Source organism: Ochotona princeps, chromosome 4, assembly GCF_030435755.1.
Source record: "Ochotona princeps isolate mOchPri1 chromosome 4, mOchPri1.hap1, whole genome shotgun sequence".
Classification (NCBI taxonomy): domain Eukaryota; kingdom Metazoa; phylum Chordata; class Mammalia; order Lagomorpha; family Ochotonidae; genus Ochotona; species Ochotona princeps.
The window spans coordinates 66373663-66399736 of NC_080835.1; the positions used below are offsets into that span (position 1 = coordinate 66373663).

The 26074-nt window shown below is 42.9% G+C and overlaps 2 protein-coding genes across 2 annotated transcripts in view; one reads left to right on the plus strand and one right to left on the minus strand.

The window, feature by feature from the left end:
- Positions 1 to 8370: 8370 nt before the first annotated feature.
- On the plus strand, positions 8371 to 14321 carry LOC131480000 (tripartite motif-containing protein 64-like). The gene is made up of 4 exons (XM_058662304.1): positions 8371 to 8820; positions 10852 to 11113; positions 13208 to 13303; positions 13834 to 14321. The coding sequence occupies exons 1-4, from the start codon at positions 8416 to 8418 to the stop codon at positions 14319 to 14321; spliced, it is 1251 nt and encodes a 416-aa protein (XP_058518287.1). The 5' UTR covers positions 8371 to 8415.
- Positions 14322 to 19188: 4867 nt separating this feature from the next.
- LOC101527139 (tripartite motif-containing protein 43) overlaps positions 19189 to 26074 on the minus strand; it is a 110562-nt gene continuing 103676 nt past the window's right edge. Inside the window, exons 5-7 of the mRNA XM_058662305.1 lie at positions 21317 to 21339; positions 20443 to 20540; positions 19189 to 19679 (exon numbers count right to left, since the gene is read on the minus strand). Of these exons, the coding sequence (XP_058518288.1) occupies positions 19189 to 19679; positions 20443 to 20540; positions 21317 to 21339 (612 nt within the window). The remainder of the gene's footprint in view (positions 19680 to 20442; positions 20541 to 21316; positions 21340 to 26074) is intronic.

Below are 26074 nucleotides of genomic sequence, written 5' to 3' on the forward strand. Positions count from 1 at the left end.
AGCCTGCATCCCTGCAACTGTGTGGCACACTCACAAGAGCCTCAGGGGCCTTGACTTCTGATTGGCTCTTTTTATCTAACCTGTGCTTTTCTACTTTTTTCTTATTTTCCAGACACCAGTTTTGCTGTATTTCACTGCACCAACTTCATGCCTCTCCTCTTTTCCCAGGCCATATATTACATTGAGAGATAAATTGGAGTGATTGCTTTAACATCCTGATACATGGGATGCATATATTTGGTACTCCCACTGACAAAATCCTGACTCAATTGGAGTTTAACCTGCCAGTTTCTGATCTCTCTCATTTTTCTCTTCCCTCCCTGTTGCTCTGCCATTGAGATCAATTAAAAAGTCTTTAAATCACTTTCCTTTAATCTTTCTCTGCAATTTGATTTCAAAGTCCATTGCATTGTATAGTGCTAGTAATGCTTGAGTATAAGTAAGACAAATGAATAGAGGAAAATTTCAATGTATAAATGGCTTTCTGATCCAGGGTAGGTGCAGGCTAAAGTTTGGAGAGCAGTAATTACTCTCATATCCAAAAAGGCTGAGTGGAAATTTAGTTATTTTTGGAAAGCTTAATTTAAAAAAAGAAAGAGATCCAGGCAAACACCTTGTTTATACTATCTGAGTCCCCAAGTGGTCACAATGGATTGAGCAGAGAATTGGTTTTTAAAGGAGGGGCGGGCCGTTAACACCCATGAGTAAGATTTCATTGAACGCAATCCCATCAAACTGAATCTCTGATTTGAACTTCATAATGCACGACCTTAAAACACATATCCTTTTAACCCAGTGCTATAGCCTAGTGGCTAAATCCTTGTCTTGAACACCAGGATCCTGTATCACCGCTATTTCTAAACCCAGTGTTTTTCCTTCCCTATCATCTCCCTGCTGGTGGCCTGGGAAAGCATTAGAGGACAACCAAAAGCCTTGGGACCCAGTACCCATGTGGAAAATGAGGAAGAAGCTCCTGGTTCCTGGCTTCAGATTGGCTAAGTTATGGCATTTTGCAGCAACTTGGGAGTGAATCAGCAGATAGATCTTGCTCTCAGATTGTCCTCCTCTTTTTTTTTAAGATTTACTCATTTTTATTACAAAGTCAGATATACAGAGAGGGGGAGAGACAGAGAGGAAGATCTTCCATCTGATGATTCACTCCCCAGGTGAGTGCAACAGCCTGTGCTGCACCAATCTGAAGCCAGGAACCAGGAACCTCTTTCGGGTCTCCAATGCTGGTGCAGAGTCCCAAGGCTTTGGGCCGTCCTCGACTGCTTTCCCAGGCCACAAGCAGGGAGCTGGATGGGAAGTGGAGCTGCCGGGATTAGAACTGGCACCCATATGCGATCCCAGAGAGTTCAAAGTGAGGACTTTAGCCGCTAGGCCACGCAGCTCAAACCCTCTTGTCTTGATAGCAAACATTCAGCACAGAACAAGTGCACTAGAAGGAGAGATCACTGTTACATTACAAACCCCCTGAAGCAATGGAGAAGGAGATGATAATATTCTTACCTCAAGAGATATGGCAACAGAAATGAAACTTGGAGTGACAGTGGTGACAAAAATATAAATGAAAAAAAGCTTCTACTTTTCACAAACTTTATAATTTCTTATTTAAAAGTGAATGTTACACAAACACACAAGCAAACACACACACGCACGCACACACATAGATTTTGGATGCAAAGTGAGTGAGATCTGCTTGATATTACTGACTACATTCCTAGGGAGCAATGTGAGGTCTGCCATTCCAGGGCTCACTTTGCTGTGTTGAGAGTCTCCATGACCCTACAGCCTCCTTAGTTGTACAGTGAACACTGGGACAGAGAGAGGAGAGCGTCAGTCTCTGAGATGCTGGGGAAATCTATCTCTAGGAGAACCATAAGAGAAAGAGTCCCAGTCCTAAGATCCCTCATTTTGTGCGGAGCAGGATGCTTCCAGATGAGACATCTGTCTGTTATCTGGGAATCTCTGTGGTCTTGAATTGTCCTGGATCCAACCTTCCAGCATTAGAATACAAGCATTTCACTCTAGGAGAACAGGACTCGGCTGACCAGAGGCTTGTATTCCTGGGCAGTATGGACAGGTTGTGGGGAACAGTCTATCAGAACACATACATTCCAGAATTCTAAACTTGTAAAATCAGGTGAGAGAATCATTACAAAGAGGAAGAGATATCCTAGGAAAACTACAAGAAGTCTCAATGTAGTGTGTGTGTGTGTGTGGGGGTGTTATTTCTTAGTGTGCATTCACTGCTTAGAACATAAGAAAAATGGAAATTACTTCCTCCCACCCCTTGTAATCTCAGCAGGGCTTTTGGAAAAAATCAATTTGAAGTCAAAGCCTGAGAGCTGTATGAAATTAAGTGGCAAAGATCAGGTACTCCATAAACAGAGAAAAACCTCTGTGCAATTGCATCTTTTTAAATATCACATTTGTAAGAAATATTATTAGAATGGAATTTTATAGCGAAGGAGAGGCAGAGAGAAAAGACATTCTACCTTCTGCTTTATGTTCCCAAATGACCTTAACACCCCGAATTGAGTCGATCAGAATGTAAAGATTCCTTTTTTAAAGATTTCTGTATTTATATTTTAAACTACGATGTGTAGAGAGAGGAGGAAAGATAGAGAGGAAGATCATTTGTCCACTGTTTCACTCCCCAAGTGAGAGCAATTGTCGGAGCTGTGTCAATCTGAAATCACGAGCCAGGAGCTTCTTATGAGTCCTCAAGGTGGGTACAGGGTCCAGTGGCCCAAGGATTTGGGCTGTCCTTGACTGCTTTCTCAGGTCAGAAGCAGGGAGGTGAAAAGAAAGTTGAGAAGCTACATATGAACTGGCAACACTGTGGTATTCCCGATGAATGCAAGGCTAGGATATAGCCACCAGGCTATCTCACTGGGCCCTAGGCAAATGCATCTTTCTTGTGATCACTACATGATAATTATAGTTTTAGAAATGTGGGGGCCAGCCTTGTGAAACAGCAGGTAAAGCTGCTGCCTATGACAGCAGCATCCTATATTTGTGTATCTGTGATGCCACTTCTGATGTAGCTCCATGCAATGTGTCTGAGAAAACAGAGGATGATGGTCCAATGCTGAGCTCCAGGATCCACATGGGAGACCCAGAGGAAGTTCCTGACTTCTGGCTTTCATATGGCTCAGTCTTAGTTGACTGACCCAAATACGAAGTGAATCAACAGACAGAAGATTTCTATGCCTATCCCACTCTCTATAATTGTATAAATATACATATTTGTATCATGGGTGGCACTATGGCTCAACTAGCTAATCCTCCTTCAAGTGCTGGTATCTCATTTAGGCAACAGATTTGCTGTGGCTGTTCTACTTCCCTTATTTCTCCCTGCTTGTGGCATGGGGAAGCAGTGGAGCACAGCACAAAAACCTGGGTTCCTATAATGACGTAAGAAACCTGGAAAAGTGTCCCGGATCCTGCCTTTGGATCACATCACCTGTTATGGTAGTAACCATTTATGGGGAGACCAGCAGGTGGAAGATTATTCTCTCTGCCTCTATTCTGTATAATCTGCTTTTACAACAACAAAACCTTATATAGGTAAGAGACTATCTGTTGATTCACTTACCTAGCAGCTGCTACTGTGATAGCTGAGGCAATCAGAAGTCAAGGCCCCTGAGCCTCTTCGGAATCTGCCACACGGTTGCAGGGATCAAGACTTAGGTGCCATGCCCAAATGCTTACTCATGCACAGACAGAGAACAGGTTGGAACGCACGGTGTCCTGGATTACAGCTGGTGTCACTATGGGATCCTGGCTGGTCAAGGAGAGGAATACAAAGAATAGGGAAACGAGCAGGTCCTGTAAACTACTTGAAAGAAAGCTGATATTTGCCTTAATTGCTAATTTATTGGCTTATAGGCCCAACCTGTCTGTATTTCTGAAATTGAGCCTTGTATGAAGATAACTTAATAGGTGAGAGCAGAGTCAAAGCAGAAAGGCCAGAGCGGCACACTCATCTTTGCTTTTTGCCTCAGGAAGGAATTACCACCATTCTCTCTAATTTTACAGTGTCTGCAGAGAAGCATGGATCCATTCACGCTACAAGAGTTCCAGAGCAATGTCACATGCAGCATTTGCTGCCAGTATTTCCTGGATCCTGTCACAATGGAGTGTGGCCACAGCTTTTGCCGACCCTGCATCTACCTGAGCTGGGAAGAAGGCTCATAGCCACACTGCTGCCCAGAGTGCAGACAGAAGTCAGAGAAGACAAACTTTAAAACCAACATAAGGCTTCAGAAACTGGCCACTGCTGCCAGGATGGACAGAATGAGGCAGGTACCCAGCTCACATGGGCAGGCCTGATACATGAGGAGGAGACACACTGACATAGTGAAGGAAAGACCTCACAAATTCTTCAACCGGTAGTGTTAGGGGTTTGCTACCAGATTTCTTTTGCATTGATTCTCTATATCAAACAACTACAATTCCTGTGCTGATCTCCATAGTTCTATTTATATTTTTAATCATTGATTTAATTTACTTCTTGTTAATAAAATGTCTGATTGACAAAATTGAGCACAGAAAGAGTGTGATCTTGCATACACATGCTCACTCCATAAATGGTTCTAATACTGAGTGTTCCACATGTGTACCAGTGCCCCAAACTTTTGATCATTGTCCACTTCTTTCCCAGGCCATAAGCAGAACACAGGATTGGAAGTGGAGAGGATTGTCCATGAATCAGAAGGCAGAGGGCTGGTCAGCTGAGGCACCATGCCAGCTCCTGTGGCTCTGGCTCCTGTCTCTGATTCCACTCTCCACTTCCCTCTCCGTTATCCTGGCCTGCTCCACTGAAGAGGTCAGTCCAGTAGAGCATGTGAATCTCAGCCACCTGTCTTCTCATTACTCTGAGTGGGTTCAGTTTAGAGGACCTGGAACATGCTGGCCTGGTCCTCCTTTCTTTGCACCACTGCAGTCCATGAGCCACCTAATCCCACTGAGCACCGCTTAGATAGAACCTGCTCGGTAAGGTGTCTACCTGGTGTCTCTCACAGGTGAAGAAGTGGGCTCAGAAAAGAGAGGGCAGCCATCGGGATTAAGAGACTTCCAACACAGGAAAGCGAACCCTAGACTGACAGAACCCAGAGTGCTCCCTAGGAGTGTACTCAGTAATATCAAGCAGTGCTCCCTAGGAGTGTACTCAGTAATATCACTTACTTCACCTCCAAAATCTGTATGTGTGTGTGTGTGTGTTTTCTGTGTTTGTGTACCTCTCTCACTCCTTTAAATAAGAAATTAGAAACGTTGAAAAAAGTAGAAGCTATGTTTCATTTATATATTGCATCCCTGTCACTCCAAGTCCCATTTGTGTTCCCATATCTCTTGAGGTAAGACTATTATCTCCTCTTTTTTCATATCAAGCACTCAGAACAACTGAACTAATGCCATAGAATGAGGGATTACTGCAACACTACAGACCCCTCAATTAATGGAGCTTTCACCAATCGATTGCATTTATTTGATCATTGAACCATTTTCCTTTACTTTCCTAGTATGTTACTGATATGGCTTGGGCAAGAGTGTGGGTGACCATCGAACGCCCCATGGGAGAATGGTTTTATCCCCACAGTCTCTCTTCTTTGCATGAAAACCATGAGATCCTGGTAGGTGGAGGAGAAACATACTAGACAGGATTAAGCTGTGAGGGTGAGACATCTGGGATTGATTCATGCTGGCTTCGTGCAGCGGTTGTCCTTGCCCTGCTACTCTGGCAATTCTGTCTGGTGATAGGATTCCTCACCTGCATCTGACCCCCAATCATCACTCATCAGACATGGAAAGTCAGGTCTACCCAACTCATGAAATCCTTGAGCTACAGAGTCATGGAACTAAAATACAGAAATATGCTGTTGAGTCTCTGTCACATCAAGTATCCCCATATGCATCATTAGCATCACGTAGGTTAGGATTATTATAGTCATGGACATACACAAGTTTGTGGTTGAAAGAAAGGAATTTACAGAATTTTCCTTTAAACTGAAGTACATAGTCTACGGTGTTTGTCAACTCCGTGAGAGAAATGTCTTCTCAAAGTCATTTTCTAATGAAGCTCAGAATAAGAAATTTGGTTTAATCCAATGGCTTTCAATGACATCTTCTGGAAGGGTGTTAACGGCTCCTCCCTTAAGCCAGTTCTCCTCTCACCCTGTCTATAGTGGCCCCCTGGGAGTGATCTAGTAGACAGCAGATGTTTGCAGTGTAGATCAAAGAAAAAATTTTAAAGAATTAACCAATTGGTGAAAGAAAGAAAGGAAGAAAAGAAAAGAAAGAAAGAAAGAAAGGAAGAAAGAAAGAAAGAAAAGAAAGAAAAAAGTTGGATTTCATCCAGCTCAGCTTCCAGCTGAACCTCCTGCTGAGCAGCAAGCAGGGACACTCAGAATATAATAGCTTGGGTTCTGCTCAGTCTTTTTGGATACCAGAGCAGTTAATGGTCTCCAAGCTTCAACCTTCCCCAACTCTGGCTGAGAAAGCCATGGGAGGAATTGAATTTCACTATGTCTATTTGTCTTACTTTTACTCAGACATTTTTAACTGTTTTATAAATGCAATTCTCATTGAAAATAAATTGCACAAAAACATCAAATCAAAGTACGTTGAAGCTTTATCAATGTATTTCAGTGGCAGAGTCATGCAGAGAGAAGAGACAAGAAAGGATAGAGATTTGAAATTGGCTGGTCAGCACTTTTGTCAGTGGGAATATAACCTGGATGAATCCCATGTCCCTGGATGTTAAAGCAATCACTCCAATTGATCTCTCAATGTAATATACAGCCTGGGAAAACAGGAGAGGCTTGAAGTTGGTGAGTGAAAGACAGCAAAACTGGTGTCTGGAAAATCAGCAAAAAGTAGAAAAGCACAGGTTAGATAAAAAGGGATCACTGAATCCTCAACCAATGTTATGAACTAAAAACACAATTAATGGTAACCACATCAACCCGGGCAATCCGGTTGAGAACTGGATGCAGTGTGGAATGAGATGACCTAGGAAGCTCTTAACAATATGGCAGGGACAGTGTCAATCCTTATCATTTCTTTATTAGGAAAGAATAATTTCATTAATTTGCAAGGCCGAGTGGCACACAGAAAGGAATTGACAGACAGAGAGACAGACAGACAGAGAGATCTTCCATGTGGGGTCACTTCTCAAATGACCTGAGGAGTTGGGGCCTAGGTCATACTGAAACCAGGATTGTGGCAATCCACTCAGATTTCCAACATGGGTGCCAAAGGCTGCACTGGTTGGATCCTTGTCTGCTGCTTTTCCGGATATCCCCTTTTCAGATCTCAGTGAAAACTTCTTCTGGAAACATCTACAGGATTTTTACAATCCCATATTTCCCAACAAACCTAATCTACATGTGTCCATCAGTGGGCGCAACTCATGTTGACTTTACCTTGTAATTCCAATCACCTGTTCAAACATTTTTCTGTAACCCCATCATGCACTTCTGATTTCTGCTGACATCAAAGGTCCTCATGATTGGGTGGGTGTGGCTTAATGGGAGGTGAACCCTATAGAAGCAGACTTTCCCAGATCCTTCTCAGTGAACAGCCACTGTCTCTTCAGGCAGCAGCCCCGTGTCACAGACCTGAAGGAGCCTGCGACCACTGACCTTCGTGGACACATCTGGAGTTCCCAGTGGTAATACCAGCGATAGCAGACACAGGTGAGTATGGAATTTAGAGGAAGTCCCTCCTGCCTATCTGATCCACAGCATCCTTGTGCTATGCAGAAAAACACGCTTGCTCCTGGTATCAGGTTGACTTGGCGTCAACTTTAAAAAAGAAAACATTTTTTTGCTTTTATTTTTTTAATATTTATTTATATTATTGCAAAGTCAGACATATATAGAGAGAGAGATGCAGGGAGATGGAGAGATCTTCCATCTGTTGAGAAACTCGCTAAGCTGATGCAACTGCCGGAGCTTAGCAATTCTGATGCCAATAGGCCTTGAGCCTCTTCTGAGTCTACTACAGCATTTCAAGAATTAATATCTGGGTTGTCCTCAAACGCTTTCCCATGCCACAGGTAGAGAACATGGTGGGAAGCAGGGTCACCTGGATTAGAGCGAGTTCCAATACATGATCCCAACTTGTTCAATCAGAGGAATTTAGACAATCTGCATCCTTGCTGTGCCTTCCTAAGGAAATTTGCATCATACTTGAAACAAAGCTGATATTTGCCTTAATTTGTGATCTCTTGTATTATAGAACCAGCTTGTCTGCACTTCTGAAATTGATTCTTGTATGGGGCTGACTTGATGATGAGGATAGCCAGAGCCTAAACAGGACAGAGCTGCACACTCTGCTTTGCTTTGTTGCCTCAGGAAAGAATTACCACCATTCTCTCTAATTTTACAGTGTCTGCAGAGAAGCATGGATCCATTCATGCTACAAGAGTTCCAGAGCAATGTCACATGCAGCATTTGCTGTCAGTATTTCCTGGATCCTGTCACAATGGAGTGTGGCCACAGCTTTTGCCGACCCTGCATCTACCTGAGCTGGGAAGAAGGCTCATCGCCACACTGCTGCCCAGAGTGCAGACAGAAGTCAGAGAAGACAAACTTTAAAACCAACATAAGGCTTCAGAAACTGGCCACTGCTGTCAGGATGGACAGAATGAGTCAGGTACCCAGCTCACATGGGCAGGTCTGTGGTGCACACAGCGACGCCGCAGGAGTACTGGGTGACTTGGACAAGAACCTGTGCTGTGAGTCTTCAAAAGCCAACAGACATGGCCACAGCCACAGCCAGCTGCAGTTTGCTGCTGAGGAATCCAGGGTGAGTGATATCTAAACAGCTGGGTAGAATTTCAGAAACCCCTAATTGGTGAGAAAGATGTGGACTCAGGCTCCTGGGTGGGTGAGAAAGACACAGTAGAGGTGGTCTTTTCACTCTATATCCCAAGAGGCTAGTATGTCCTTCAATGCTGTGGCCCAGGTTGATCAAGTTCTGAGTTGGGTTAATTTGTCCTGAATGAGAGCCAACTTAGAAACAGTGTCCATGCACCCTCAGTCAGTGTGGATACAGCCAGTGGTCTGCAACAGGGCGTGCTTCACGGCCAAGTCACATACACACAGTTCTCTCTGCAAATGTTGTTTACTGCCTTCATGCTTTCTTCAGACATTCCGTTGTAATGTTCTGTCATGTCTAGTATCCAAGACATTAGATGCAGAATTGGTCATTGTGTGACAATATGAAGACTTGCTGTATATGAAATCACTAGCAAAACAATAAAAACTAAATGAAAAGGAAGGAAAGGCAAGAGAAAGGAAAGGAAGGGAAGAGAATTGAAGGGAGGGGAAGGGAAGGGCAGGGATGGAAATTGAAAGGAAAGAGAAGAAAATGCCTGAGCCACTGTCATTGCAATAGATCATTGAAGAGGGGAATAGACACTGCTTCACCTCATTGTTTCCTAACCCTGAAATTATTTTACAGGGAACAGTTCTAAAGGAAATGAACGCTTTATGGGAACTTATGCAGGAAATGAAAGTCAAATGGCTTGAGGAAATAAGGAAGAAGCATTCATTTATGGTAAGATTGAAAAGATTGGATACAATGAACATAACACCTTACACCTTTGAGCAATTTCCACTTCCTCTTCAGGGATAGTGATTTGCTCACACCCAAAGCAGAGTGTTCCAACGAAAACTCTCTCACTATCTGAACGAGCTAGTGAGAAGCATACTACAGGAAATCATCATCCCAGCTATTCCTGGTGCAACTTAGATGTGTTACACAAATCTTCTCAGACACTCCAGTACTAAAATATCAAAAGAGAAATAAATAGTACCAATATGGAAAATCGAATAATTGCACAAATATCTGCGTACCGTGTAATATTTAAGCATTGAAAACACAAAAAATAGACATAAAGGCCAGGAAGCGGGCTGGCGGAATGGCCAAGTGGCTAAAGTCCTCACCCCAAACGCCCCGAGATCATCACCCCAAACGCCCCGAGATCCCGTCGGTTCCAATCCTTGCAGCTCCACTTCCCATCCACCTCCCTCCCTACTTGTGGCCTGGGAAAGCAGTGGAGGATGGCCAAAAGCTTCGGACTCTGCACCCGCATGGGAGACCTGGAAGAAACTCCTGGATCCTGGCTTGGATCGGCAGAGCATCGGCCGTTGGACACATTTGGGGAGTAGGTCATCGGACTGAAGCTCTTCCTCTATATCTATCCTCCTCTCTGTATATCTGACTTTCAAATAAAAATAGATAAATCATAAAAAAAAGGTCAGGAAGGAAAAGGTATAGAAATGAACAGAATTAGTGATGCAATTAGAACATTGATGAAGAAGAGTGAGAGAAGAGATGGAAAGTGAGACAGATATCTAGAGAGAGACCCTGAGTTCTTTCTGGAGTATATTTAAAGAGAAAAGACTAGAAGTGTGCAGAGGCCTTCCTAGCACCCCACAACACCGAAGAAATGGTGTACTAACTCAGCATACAATTGGTAAAGTATTTCTTCAGAGTTTCTCACTATTTTAAGATACATGTGACAGGGAGAAACATAAGCAGATATCTTCCATGTCCTGTTTCACTTCCCAAGTGGCAGGAAGATCCATGGCAATGTGAGGCTGAATGAAGCAGGCTGGCCCTGCACCTGCAGCCCTTTTGTGAGCCATCAAAGGCACAAGTCCTTAGGCCATTCATGCTGCCTTAGCACATTGGAATGAGCAAGAGGTGAAGCAACAGGTGCTCCTAGGGAAGGTAGGGTCAACTCAGCAACTCAGCTAATGCTATGAGATGTTTCAAATTCCTGTGAAGTGTGAAGGTACGCAATTCTCATAAGCTAATCTCTCTCTACAGGAGTATGTGTCCCTAAGGGAGGAGATGATCAAGGCACAGTATCAGAAGATGCATATGCTTCTTCATGAGGAAGAAGAGCTGCACCTGCAGAGACTGCACAGCGAAGCACGGGAGCTTTTGCAGCAGCTCCAGGACAGTAAATCGAGAATGACCCAACACATAGATTGTGTGAAAGAAAAATACAAAGAGCTGGTTGAGATGTGCCACAAGCCTGACATGGAGTTACTGCAGGTGAGCAGGGAAGGGCCACGATCAGAGACATGTGTGCATCTCTGAGCAGGTGGTCAGGACACTAAAGTGTTAACTGCACCTATAGCTACTCTCAGCTGCATGACACGTGTGTAATGATCAAAGATTTGATTGCCCTAACACTTAATTCTGCATGGGCAGAAAATCTTTTCTGTATCTTTGTCATAATACATCCGATAAAATTCTCTACTTTGTAATCAAAAATGCTGCTCCCAGAAAAATTTACCCATAAATGTAATCATGACAGTGTAACATGTTTCTTATCCATTGTGAAGATAAGTAAGCTTCCTGTGTTGAGCAGGATCAGCCATTGAAATGTGAAAGGATTAGGAATGCATTTTCTCTAAGGAAACTGCAGCCAGGACTTGAGAATATACTGATATTTAAAAGACTAATTTGCACGACCCTGGACAATGCTATAAATTTGTAATTGGCTACCGAGAAAAAGATCTCCACAGCCTGCCTCTTAGAACACTCTGATCTTGAATCTAAAAGCAATTGGTGAAGAAAAGGAGGCTTTGCCCTTTGCTTGGGCCAGGATCAGTCACCCATTGCAATGCACTCTGCTTTTCAGACAGCTCTCTCCTCTGCTTAGCGCTATAGTCAGAAGTGCTCAGCTCTCTCTAGGGATGATAGCTGGGACTTGACCTTCAGCCTACATTCTGTGGCATCTCTTCACAGCTTCATGCTGAGGTCCACCTGTTTGGGGGATACACTGGAATTCCTTCATGAGGTTGCTCAGCTTCTGTGACTTGCAGATATGGATAATTCCTAGTAACTAAAGCAAACCACATTCAAAAATGATGAGTTTTCCACAAAGATTCAGGAAAGAGTTCTCAAAATTAACTGCTTTTTTGTCTTTTTTTTTTTCTTGCAGAATGTGAAGACGGAATTGGAAAGGTGAGTGTAGAGCAACCATCTCTGATGGGTGAGAAATTGTGTCCCTGATGATGAGTCAGGTGTTTGTAATTTGCTCTATTAACACAGTTGTGTCAGTCTGTGTCCCCATTTAGTGCAGCAGGGGTTCTCAGCACTTTTCTCCTTGGTTTGAGTTTAGAAGAGGCTGACTTCAAATGTGGGAATGTATGGTTCTGCTTTCTGGAGTCTGTTTCACCCTGTGTGTCCTCTCGTCTCCTTCTGCTACTGCAATATCCCATCAAACCAAGTGTTGGGAAAGTAATATCAGCACAGGCAAGAGGAGGATTCCTCAGGATGGGAAGGGAAGGGAGGTCTTGCTCTTGGCAGTAGCAGTGAGCAGGCCTTGCTGTCTCCTAGAATTTCCCATTTCCAGGAGGATCAGGGGATCCTCTGACTCCGCTTCCCCAGGACCAGGGCTGCCAGGCTGGAATTGCTTCTCCTTGTGTGGCAGACAAGCCCCAAGCCTGCTGGCTCAGAGTGTGTGTCACTGATGTACTGTTGGGCATGAGTGCTGGTAGATTGCCCATAGATTATTGCCTGTGATCTTGGCTCGATAAGATTGCCAGAACTCGGGGCCTGGCACTGTGGTCTAGCGGCTAATGTCCTCACATTGTTTGTGCTAGGATCCCATATAGTTGCTCTTTCTAATCCTGGCAGCTTCATTTCCCAGCCAGCTTTCACCTTGTGGCCTGGGAAGGCAGTTGAGGACAGCCCAAATCCTTGGAACCCTGATCCTGCGTGAGAGACCAGGAGGAAGTTCCTGGTTCCTGGCTTTGGATCGGTGCAGCACCAGCCATTGCAGACACTTGGAGAGTGAATCATTGGAACGAAGTTCTTCCTCTCTGTCTCTCCTCCTCTCTGTATATTTGGCTTTGTAATAAAAAAAAACAAATAAATATTTAAAAAAAATTGCAGAACTCTACTTTCCCTGAAATAGGGGATACTGGTAGAATCAGCATGGTGACCAATATTTCAGGGATAGAAAACACCACTGAAGATGAGACAATTCGATGTGATGTGATGTTCAGCACAATGAACTATTTTTTCACAATGAAGTAGTGAGTGAAGTTTATCTTCAAAAACCTGCAAAATTAAAACCTTCAAGCAAAATTGCTTGGGTAAACAATACAAGTCTTGGTGACTGTGTGATTGCCCTTGCCTGAAGTGTCATGTGTTGTTCCTCACAGAGCAGAGCTCATCCGGAGATACAGGCCCCAGCCAGTGGACCCTGTACTGACTTCTTGGAGCATCAGTGGACTTCGACAGATGCTGAATAATTTCAGAGGTAAGCATCAGCCTGCATCAGTCTAGCTCTCATTGCCTTCTTCAGTGAGTGGGACATGAGCCCTTTCCCAGATTAGTCCCTGTTGCACACCTGGAAACACAACAGGGTTTACTAAAAGGTTATCTTTTCCCTCTGTTGAATCACTTTACAGTGATCCAAACTGAGTTTTGTAGTGAAGCTTGCCGGCTGGCAGAAGATGTTGGACTCAGTGGCAGGGAGCTGGATTGCAAGTACATGTGACTGGAAACAAACCGGCCCCCATGAAGGATATCAGCTCCCAGAGTCAATGTTTTGATCGTCATTGTCACTGTAATTTAAATGATTTTTTAAGCAATAAAGTCCACAATCTTGGTAGCCTGACAGCAAACTGAACATGTCCCTTCTCCTTGTTGTCCATATCCTGTTTCTTACTGGGAGGGGATTTACGCAAATGCCTTCCAAAAAAAAGAAAAGAAAGAAAATTCTGTTTCACTACATGGTAATGATAATTTTTTGACTAGTTTTTGTCTGTTTTTTTTTTTTTTTTGCAGTGTCTAATGGTTTGAAAAAGAAAGTGGCGAGTCACTACATAATCCTTTCTGAGGATCTCAGATATCAAATATTTGGAGAACACCATGATGCTCCCAGTCAAGGCCCGAGAGCACAGAGTTTTGTTGCGTGGGGTGCACCGACCTTCCGCTCTGGCAAACATTACTTCGAGGTGGATGTATCACACTCCTCCAACTGGATTCTTGGACTCTGTTGTGATTCCAGCATAGATGACCCCAATATCATTATTAATAGCGATTGTACCTTTTTCGTTTATTCTCTGAAATGTGATGGTCAGATCCTCTCCACCAATTCTCCATTTTTACATCACTATGTGGAGAGGCCTGTGGGTCTGGTTGGGGTGTTTCTTGATTGTGAATATGGAATGGTGAGCTTCTATGATGTTTCTAACAGTTCCCTCATACATTGTTTCCCTCCAAACTCATTCTCCTACCCTCTGAAGCCCTTTCTTTGCATGGATACTCAATGAATTGTCAAATTTTACAATAGTTTCAGTTAACTGTCTGGGTGGATTATCTAACAGTCTTAAAATCTTTGTCATGTGAGACATCACAGCCTTTGTATGCCTTGTACCTAAGGGAGGGTAGATTAATTGTAACCCATGTATGTTTCTAATTTGGACAAACACATTGAATGTATGAAACTTCATATGAAATTTAACTTTAATAAAGAATATTGTAACCAATGCTTGTCTGATTCTAATACCTGTTCAGTATCCCCTATAGGAATCCAACACCCATTTAAGAGCCAACAATTCTTTACCTACTTTTAATTTGGTGCATTTCTACAGTGTGAATAATTTCCCTGCAAATAAAACAGTTTTATCAGCTGAATTCAGGGATTTGTCTCTGCCATTTATCTTTTTCTACCAACGTGCATCCACTGACAAACAGAGCTTGTTGACATATTTAAATTTGATATAGACAGAGAATGAGGTGTTCTCAAAGTCAGTTTCCTAAACTAAGAGTTGGTACACAGACATCGATCACATCACACTCCAGGGTAGACTCCATACCTGACAGATGATCCTTTCTCTGAGTTCAGCTCCTGCAGCAGATCTCAGCTCAACTGATGACAAAATGCATTCTGGATAATCTGGATTCCCATATAAGCCATTATCAATATAATGCATTCTTTGTTAATAACATTCAAAATCTCTCATCATATTTGAAGACTTTTATGACAACCAGTGTGGAAATTCTAAAATGAAAAGAACAGTACTTGCTTTACTTTCTGCTGTTTCTAAATCTTTGCTGAGCACAGAACATACTACACAAAGCAAAGTTGGTTAATGACAAAAAGTGTCAATGCATTAACAATGTATTTCACTGAGAAGAAAGTTCATGACAATGGGGAAAAGGAGTTTGCTTTAGTAGGTATGATGCAACTTAGAACATTCATATCTCATGTTAGAGAACCTGGGGTTACTTCTTACCTCACTACAGATTCCACTGAAGTTTCCACATATTCGCCAGTGTATACTAATGGAATAAGAAAATTCTCTAGCACGTGAAAATGCTCTTAAAGTAGTGCAGGGAAGGCTAGGTAATGTGTTACATGTGATTCTGCAGTAAAAATAAGAAAAAGGATTCTGTATTCCACCTTGAAAAATATTAAGTGATTGAGGAGATACGTGCATGATTTCCTATAAACATTACAATCTGTGCATCCATCAAAGCATCATATAGGACACTACACGCATAATCCCACAAAATGCAAATTAAAAAAACAATGCTTTCCAAATTATGTAGCAAAATGGCACAGGTGTGTTTTCTGAAAAAAAATAAATAAATAAGAATTGGGTGAGGTATATTTTGGGTTACAACCGTGAGAGAAATGTTACTGAAATGCTAGGGGAATGTATCCTTTGTGATAGTGTCAATTCTATAAACTGAGTGTCCAGTACTCACTGATACTTTGTAACAGAAAGCCCCTTCTGGGAACAGTTAGCCTCTAAGCCAGACAAGCCAGACTTCTCTCATCTCAGGTAGTTGAGTTCAGGGGCACTAGACATGCTCTTTCGAGCAAAAGGTGATTTGGGCCTGGTAGTATGGCCAGATAATTATCAGGCCAGAGGAACGGGTCAGGACAATGAACTCCTGTCCACACTTTAGTTCCATGCTCTGAGTCCTCACATAGTCTTGTACAAAGCTCCCATCCTGGGCCTCCACAGTGACACAACATGCTACATCTCAAACTGCACTGCCAGCATGCCATAGAGATGCTGGTTCAGGACTCAGATGCGCTACTTCTGGGCTAAATGGAAGGAATCGAACTGGAGATTGCAAATCTCTTAGCGGAGGTCTTCAATTCTTTCCTGAGTGCCCCTCTCTTTCCTGAGATGATTCATTTATTTAGCTGGAGCACAGAGTTTCTGACAGAGTGGGAAAGGAAGAGAGACAGAACTGATCCATCCACTGGTTTACTCCCACATGGCCACAGCAGCCACTACACCACAGCCTCCTTAGTTGTACAGTGAACACTGGGACAGAGAGAGGAGAGCATCAGTCTCTGAGATGCTGGGGAAATCTATCTCTAGGAGAACCATAAGAGAAAGAGTCCCAGTCCTAAGATCCCTCAATTTGTGTGGAGCAGGATGCTTCCAGATGAGACATCTGTCACTTATCTGGGAATCTCTGTGGTCTTGAATTGTCCTGGATCCAACCTTTCAGCGTTAGAATACAAACATTTCACTCTAGGAGAACAGGACTCGGCTGACCAGAGGCTTGTATTCCTGGGCAGTATGGACAGGTTGTGGGGAACAGTCTATCAGAACACATACATTCCAGAATTCTAAATTTGTAAAATTATTTGGGGGAACCATTCCACAGAGGGAGAGATATCGTAGGAAGAGACAGTGTAGTGTTTGTGTGTGGGGTGTTATTTCTTAGTGTGTATTCACTGCTTAGGATGTAAGAAAGCTGGAAATTGCTTCCTCTCATCCCTTGTAATCTGAGCAGGGCTTTTGGAAAAAAATTAATGAATAGTCAATGCTTGAGATTTGTATGAAATCAATTGGCAAAGAGCAGTTACTGCATAAACAGAGAAAAGCCTCTGTGTAATTAGGTTTTTTAAAATTCTATCTTTTTTTTAAAGATTTATTTATTTTTATTACAAAGTTAGATATACAGAGAGGAGAAGAGAAAGAAAGGACGGTCTTCCGTCGGTGAATCATTCCCCAAGGAAGTACAATGGCCGGTGCTGTTCCGATCCAAAGCCAGGAGCCAGGAACCTTCTCCAGATTTCCCATGTGGGTGCACCATCCCAAAGCACTGCACATTCCGCCACTGCTTTCCCAGGCCACAAGGAAGGAGTTGGATGGGAAGTGGAGCTGCGAGGATTTGAACCGGAGCAAATATGGCATCCCGGAGCATTCAAGGCGAGGACCTTTGCTGCTAGGCCACACCACCGACCCGTTAAAATTATATTTGTAACAAGTATTATTAGAACAGCATTTTTTAGAGAAGGAGAGACAGAGAGAAAATATATTCTACCTTCTGCTTTATGTCCCCAAATGGCCATAACACCCAGAAATGAGTCGATCAGAATGCAGAAGATTCTTTTTTTTCAAGATGCATTTATTTCTATTTTTAAGTCAGATATGCAAAGCAGCCTATATATATAGCAGCCTAATGCCACTAGGTGGAGCTGGGGAGGCCTGGCAAGCTCGGTCCTGGGTCCAGAGCAGGGACAGGAAAAGGGCAGGAGTCCAGGGAGGCTGCCCCTGTGCCCTGTGGCTTGTGGGTTTTGCCCAAAGGAGGACGGTTGGAAGAAATGGAGCGTCTGGGTCTCCAGTCCAAACAAGCCAGAAGGAAGGCATCTGTGGCTGAGGCAGAAGGCTTGTCTCTGCCCTGGAGATGGAAAGAGTCTGTGTTGTCAACCCTGTTTGGCCTTCATGGAGTGTCCCTTGGATCAGCCAGAGGTGTCAAACCGGATGTGGTTTTTCTCTCTGAAAGTGTGGAAGAGCCAAGGCACACATCACGTCCTGAAGAAAGAAGGCTGTGACGAGTGACCTGGAGGTAAGTGGAAGGTGAAGGTTTTGGGGAGGTAGATAGAGAGTGACAAAGATTGTAGTATGAGCGCCCTAGAAAGACACCGTTGACTCCAATTCTTTAAGAATAAGTGATAAAGATGAGGATTACACAGTTACTGGCAAGTCCTGTGCAAGGGCCCAGGGGCAGAAAAAGTAGGGGATGCCAGCACCGCATGAGCTCAGGGGGCAGAGGAGACCACTGCTGGCTCCGTCCTTCTCTTGGAACAGAGGACGGAAACCCTGGATTGAAAGCAGGCTGCTTAGGAAACCCAGGTGTGGAGGAAAAGCTGAGCTTGAAAAGGGAAAAAACACCTGGAGAATATACTGTAAAGTGAAATAAAAAATGAGGGACAGTGTTCCCCAGACATAGGAGCATGAAGGACACTATCAGCGACCAGTACGTCCTTCCTGATGTCTGCCTGCCTGCACTCCCAAGGGCATACATGTATGGTCCTCAGCCACAAGTCTGCAAGGCCAGCGCTATCTGCCTGTGCACAGGGAAGCATCTAAATGATTGTACTGTTGTCCGCTGCTCTCAGCGTGTGGTCCATAGACGTCTTCCACTGACTGCCAGTTCTTGCCACCTACTGGGCAATGTAAGTCTCATCATTAGTAATCTAATTGTTACAGTGTATTTCAGATTTTTTTTACAAAGGAACTGATTATTTTGCTGATCAGATGATAGTTTGGTGTGAGGGTTCTCCTTATTCTTGTCTGGTGTTAGCAGAATGCCTGATCCATATACAATATGTGCCCTAAGTAACAAAACTACTAAAAAAAAAAAAAACAAAACTACATTTAATCATTCAGGAATGTCCCTTGGAGAGGAAATTGCCCCAACTGGTATCACTATACTATCCACTGAAGCTAAGCAAAGAACTTTGCAGATTGCCAAATCTCTTTGGGCATTGCCATCTGATCCTTCAAATCTAGATGCACAAATGAGCCGGTAATATAAAGATCATTTGTAGACGTATTTATTAAAATATAAGTGTAGCAGCAAATTAACAACTTTGTGAAAGAAAGCACAAACCAATTAGCTATAACCTAGACAATGGTTTTGTAGGAATAACTACCATTTAATTTCATATATGCACCACACAGAATATATCATACATGTATAATAAGCGAATGAGGGGCAAGTACCATCATCCAAGTTCTGTTCTTCCCCGAGGTGGAGGAAGAGACCCACAGACACATGAGCAGTGAGGTGACATTCCTTGTCAAATCTGTAGAGCCTGCTCCTCAAGAGACCAGACAGGCTAAACTGAGTCACACTATCACATCCCAGCATGATCCCTCCTCATGTATGGCGAGTAAGAATAAAAGGCCTCACAGGGAACTCAAGCGAGCCATCGGGGTACCTCCATATGAGAGAATTTCTAGCAACATCCACAAAACTCAGACTTCCCCTCTCAAAATCAAGAAACACACCAACTCTGCTCATTGCATTCTCTACAATGTGAGTCACCACAGGGGAAATGGTTAGGAGTCTGTAGTGTCTCTCCTCCTTCCAACAAAGAAGAATAAATGAGCCCTCAGAATGCATTAGTGTGCCCTTGTTCCTGATGCCAGACTCCTTGCAGACCCCTAGAACCCACTCCCAAGAGTCATTCATGTCCAGCTCCCAGTAGTGTTTCCCACAGGAGAAGTTCTGCTTTGCCCAGGCAGCAGCATAATCAAATCTGTCAGAGTTCAGCCTTGAGCCTTGGTGGTCCTGTCCAAACATTAGCCTTCTCACATGGCGCACCAGCAGGAACTGATTGGTTATACCATAATTGAAGGAAATTTCCACTGTTGAAAGAAGAGGAGAGTTCAGTCAGTCTTAAGACATTCTCTAAGAATATACATAGAGAATTATCAATGGTGATCATTATCAAGAATTTCATTCTATCCCACTCTAACAAGGAAATGTGTTTAATAATCAGGCATAAATACACCTTCTGAGAAATGGGTTCCCTCTAAGAATGTTCTGCCTGTGTAGCTTGTTGCAACGGCTCCCTAGTCTTCCTTCTACTAAATGACACTCCAGGTTGAGGTCCATTCTGTCATTCTTCATATTGCCTAAGCAGCAACAATTTACTTTGGAGTTGTTGTCCTTGGAAGGGTTTTCTATGACTGTTCACTTTGTCTCTTCATTGTTATTATGTTCAGTCTCACATATGTTGCAAATTCAATTGACAAGCAACAATAAAGTCAATATTTTTTGATATGAACTTAATGGTCCAATGACAAAACTAATGCATTTTAGACTGACACACTTTTGGTTGAGTTCCCAGTAGTTTGATTTTCTGACAATGAACAACATCTGTGGTCATCCTTGGCTCAATGAACCCTCTTTTGAGGGTTTTTTTTCCCCCCATAAGAGAAGACATTGTTATCGTGGCTGCTTCCTATTCAGTAGCACACCAGCACTCATTGTGTCTTCTGTTAGGATCCTGAGGACCACATCACCATATGTAATTATAAATGCCTATTACGTTTCAATTCCCCTCTCTCTGGATAAAGGCCTAAGAGGGGAAGATTGCTGAGATGATGTTCGTGAGCTGACCCTCACCTTGGAACTGCCTGAGCCAGTCTATCAGGCCAGGTATGGACTGGGCACTGAGCTTTGGGTGCACAGGCTGGGGCATCTGTTGCTGCAATGACTCACACCTGCAAGAAAGAGAAGATACTGTTGTTTCAGGTAGCAAAGCCTCCGTCTGAGCTTTTAACATGCATAATCACTGCACTGAAAGTTTGTATTCTGGTACAGTGCTGTTCATCCACACTCATGAGGTAAGATTCTGCCATTCCCAGGAAGTTCTATTTGTCTCTATTTCCTACTTCCCTCATTGCTGAGCTGGAACATCTACTTAAACTAAATCTACCACACAATCTTCTGCACTTCAATGTGATTGATATTTAAAATCTAAAGTATGAATACTTTTCTTCTACACATATCTCTGAAACACAGGGGAATAAAGTGTTCCTTTAGATTTATTTATTTTTATTGTTAAGTCAGATACACAGATAGGAGTATAGACAAAGAGAAAGATCTTTGTTCTGTGATTCACATGGAGTGACTAGATTCAGAGCTAGGAGCTAGGATCCCCCTCTGTGTCTCCCACTTGGGTGCTGGGTTCCAAGACTCTGGGTGTCCTTGATTGCTTTATCAGGGCCCCAGCAGGGAAATGGATGGGAATCAGGGATGCTGGGACACGAAAGAGCATCCATATTCGGTTCCTGGCAAATGCATTCCTAACACTTTATGCACTGCACTTCCATGCTGGGCATAAAAGCTATTTTTCTCAAAGCAAATTTCATCAGCCAAACAAAGAACTTGTAGTATCTTTGCTAAGGTTGGTTTTTTTTTTTAACTGAGTTAGTAGCAGCTTGCTCTCTCTCATAATGCTGTGATGTCCCAATTTTGTATTGAAGTTGATACATACCTTTTCAATAGGCCTCCAAAATCCTGCAATGAAACAAAAGAATGCTTAGGTGTCATTCTGTAAGTTCTATTCAGCCAATCCAGGTGGTGAGTCTGACAAACTACCAACCACCTTCACCCCAATCACCCTGCTACATTCATTTTCCTTTCGATCTATAAACATTCTGTAAGAAAGGGGAATGTTGGTCCCTTGAAGATGTCTCATGTTTCCAATGAAGGAAATACATGCCCTCTGTGAGTAAAAAATTCCTCATTGTCTTTCTTGAGAATCAGTCATAAAAGGCGAATTCCAGAAAGAAGTGTTGTTTTATGGCTTAGAACTGTTTTTGAAGTACTATACTACTATAAGAATATGGGGGAAGATCAGAACAGGTAGGGAAGTTTGGCAGGGTAAAAGGAAATCCCATAGTCTTTGGAAATGTATCATGGAAAACGATTTTTTTAAAAGAAAGGCAAATTTTAGAAGGAAATGTTCTTTGTAGAATCCAGTGTCACAATCTCATAATACAGGCTTGTTCCAAATAGACTGGAATGAATAGATCTTGTTGAGTACTGTTTGAATCATCATCTAAGCTAGGCTAATAAATGTGATGTGTATTCTTACATACACATTATTAATCACTTACTGTATGCATTTTTACATATAATAATGAATAATATGATCAAAGGTAAGGCAAGCACACTTCATTTCTTACCTGGAGCAGTTCCACATCTGGTTGATGGTACATTTTCATCAGTTCTTCATATATTTGTCTTAGCTGTCTTTTCTTTAGAACCATTTTGGCTTTGCTTTTCTTAAGTTTTTGGAAAATCCTATCCTGTTGCTTTCTAAGTGTGTCGATGTGTTGTTTTTCATCCTGATGTGGACCTGGATGCAGCATCTCATAAGATGCCCTGATAATCTCTCTCTGCCGAGACACATGCCACTGTGGAGACACAGATTTCCTAGTTCACATATCCAGGCCAACTTCATCCCTTTCCACTTCAACTTCTCACATTCACTTGAACTCACACCTTCTGACAATAAGACATGAACATATCCTGCTATTGTCCAATTCACATAAGCCAGACATTATTCTCCTTGTTTTATTCATTCTCTACTCATTATGAACTGGACAATGAGCCCATCTCATTCTTGCTCAAACCATTTTCATCCACTTGCAGTTCTTGAAAGACGTTGAGAGAAGATGTCATTGCTAGTATCTTTTAAAAGATGATCTCTCAAGCCCCCCAAAAATATGTGACTTCTTTGGATGTAGAATTTGTCCATGAATAATCATCGCTGGCAACATTCAGATGCTTGGACAAGTTAAAAATATCATGTGAAACCTTTCTGAGTCAGGCCCCACCTTTCTCTCTAAACATCAGGCTACTCTTAGCATCAGTTGTCAGAAAATCTTCCCTGTGAACCCTGTGAAAATCTTCCCTGTTCTGGCTCTTTTGATGACTATCCTCTGTCTATCAGGTCTGTCTCGGGCTGCTGAGAAAGAAACACAGTCTCCCACTCACCGTCCACTCAGAGAGTATTGTGCTCTCCTCATTCAGGTTCCTCTGGTTTTCTTCCATCTGTTTCCATAATGATCTCATTTGCTTCACCAGCATCTCCTGTAAAAGACCTCAATTTGTGTAACAGAGAACCTGAGAGGTTTAGATATGGGACCCCGAAGTGATGCAGACAACTAAGACTTTTGAGAAAAAAGTATATCCTAACATGTAGAAGGAACCTATTTTCCTCAGTGCAATTAAAATTATGCATTTTGGAATGTTTTATACTTTCGATGCCAGAATGTAATGTAACAACAGGGAAGTTATTTAATAACAAGCATGTTTGATAATTAATGTATGTGCCACCTTGCCACAAAATTTGGATGTGCTGATCTTCTTTCCTCATCTCTTCCAACACATTTGATTCTGTTAATTTGCAGGTTTAATAAGCATTATTGTATAGCATCTTTAGGACCTATCCTCAGTAGTAAGATATATTTTCTGATCTTGAATTCTTTCTACTAATTTGTCCTTCAGTATTATGTTAATACCCAATTTTAATGAGCATTAAGTTTATGATCCTTGCAGTAATTCAATTGTCTGGATTATTCTTATGAATGATAGATAAGATAAATGTGCACATATGCATTGCTATAAACCCCAGGTGCCCATAAACAGATAGGGCTGCATTTCACAGGAGCTTGAAATCAGGGATTGAATCCCTCTTTTCATGTGGGTGGAAGTAATCCGGCTCCTTCAACTATGATTGCTGCTTCATGTTAGCCTAATGCTGGAATTAAGAGAATGAATGAAGAATTGGACACAGGTGCTCTGCATGTTATGTAATGGTATTAATATTAATATGTAATGGTGTATTAATACCATTACATATATTAATACCATTATTAATACCATTACATAAGCTCAAATGTTGATTTTGATTTCCTTGGTACTACCTGGAACTGTTCCTGACATTCAGTGCAGAATGCATTCGTCATCATCAGGATGTTCTTCATTACAGCTTGAGCCTATCATCCTCCACTACTCAGGGGTCTCAGTCTCACTTACCCTGCTGTTCTCTGCAGCGTGGTCAATGGCGCAGTGTCTGTGACCAGCATGCTCCTGAGGGTCAGAGCAGAGCACACAGAGCAGGCTCTTGTCTTCTTCACAGAATATCTTCCTGGTCTCCTTGTGGGTGCCACACATGTCCTCCTCAGAGTTCTGGGAGTGCTGGATGCTGGCTTGTCTGGCAATGGAAACCAGATTCTTCAAATGAACATTGGTTTTGAAGTCTTCCTTTCGTGCTGGTTCTCTGCACACTGGGCATAAGACAGGCGATTTAGCCTCTTCCCAGGCGAGACAGACACAGGGCCTGCAAAAGCTATGCCCACAGTTTATGGTGACTGGCTCCATCATGTAGTTGAGGCAGATGGCACAAGAGAGTTCTTTCTGGAACTTGTGTAGGATGTCCAAGTCCATTTTCCTAAAGGAAAAGAATTCAGAGTTGATTTTTCTACTCTGCCACACAAACACCAAAACAAAGGTGCACTCACTGTTCACCTCAGTCATCAGCTTGTGTCCTACTCAAGGCTTTGACTGTTGCTGTTAGTTGTTTAAAACAGCTAAATTTCTAGTTTTTACATTATTTACACGCAGCTAATTCCTGCAGCCTAGTTCTTTTATCATGAGTCGAAAACCCCAGACGCAATGAGGTTCTCTGGAAGTTTATTTCAGCGGGGCAGGAGCAGGACTGAGGTGGTGGCAAGAGGCATGAGGAAAAGCGAAGATGGAGGCACCAGGGCCTCCGTATGTTGAGGTGAGCTCACAAGACATGGGGTAGGGGGCGAGATTGGCAGGGATTGAGGGCAGGCCCAGGGGATTGGTGCCTGCAGGTGAATGCCTATGTAGACTGGGATTTAGAAGGTGCTGGCAGTTGGGGTGGGATTTTCAGGTGAAATGCCAGATTATCTGATTGGTGAACAGGTGGACCAGCATGAATGTCGCGAGCTGTGAGAAAGAAGAAATGGCAACAGGTCCACAGTGGCAGGGTCTGAGTCTCCATGAAGACCCTCAAATCATTCCTCACATTCTACCCTTTTGCTATATATAAAGGAAAGGGGGAGCTGTTTTCTTCTATAGCCTCTTCAAGCCGAGTTTGGGCACAGTATTCTCTAATCAGTGGTCTCCTGGAGATTGGGTGAGTAATGAGAGACTGGGAGAAGTTCTTAACCCTCAAAAGAATCTGGTTATCAGTTTTCTTAATGAATTTTTTTCCCTTTGAGTGATGATAAATTCTTAAGAAAATTGATGAGGCAGGGGGCCATGGTGAGTGTCCGGCAATGAGTATTATCAGAGGGATGAGAAGAGGGGCAAGCATAGACATCAGAGGAGGCTGAGTCCAGGAAAACCAAGAGTTGCTATTAGTTCTAGACTGTTGGAGGTGATCCCTGATGTCTAACGGGTGTTTAACATTCTTCTTGACTACCCCTGATTCGTGAATGTTAAAACAACACTCCTCACGGAGGAACACGCAGGTGCCTCCCTTTTCTGCTGCAAGAAGGTCCAAGGCCCTTCTGTTCTGGAGAGTTACATGAGCTAAGGAGGTAAGCTAGTGCTAGAGAGAGGCTAGGGAAAGAGTGGTGTTATCTAGGACTGATTTGAGCTCCTCTGATAGCTGCTGGATTGAGGTGATTGATCCCAGGCTCCCTGCTTCTAATCCAACAGAAGACAGGGAATGAAGGGGTATGGAGGGGGAATGGTAGAGAACTAGGTCTCCAGGCTGTAGGGAGGAGCTGAGGGGTTGGAGTGAGGGAAGAAGCCTGTTTGAATATGACCAAAGAAGGTGTCATAGATAGATTAAAGGGGGGGGGGTAAGACAAAAGAAAGCTTTGCTGGTTATGTTATCGTAGGCCGACATTTTCTTTTCTTTTAGAATCTGGAATATGTCACTCCATTCTCCTTCTGCCTGTAGAGTTTCCTGTGAGAGATCTCATGTGAGTTTAATTGTCATTCCTTTATATGTCAACTAATTTTTTTTCACATGCACATTTAAGGATCTTTTCCTTCTATTCAATTGAAGAGAGCTTGATGATCATGTGTCTTGGTGAAGAGCTCTTTTGGCCAAGCCTGTTGGGAGTTATGTGCCCCTCCTGGATCTTGTTTCCCAATTCTTTCTCTAGATTAGGGAAATTTTCCTTTATTATTTCATTGAATACATTTGCAAACTCAGCTTCTCTTTCTGCACCTTCTGGGACTCCCATAACTCTTATATTTG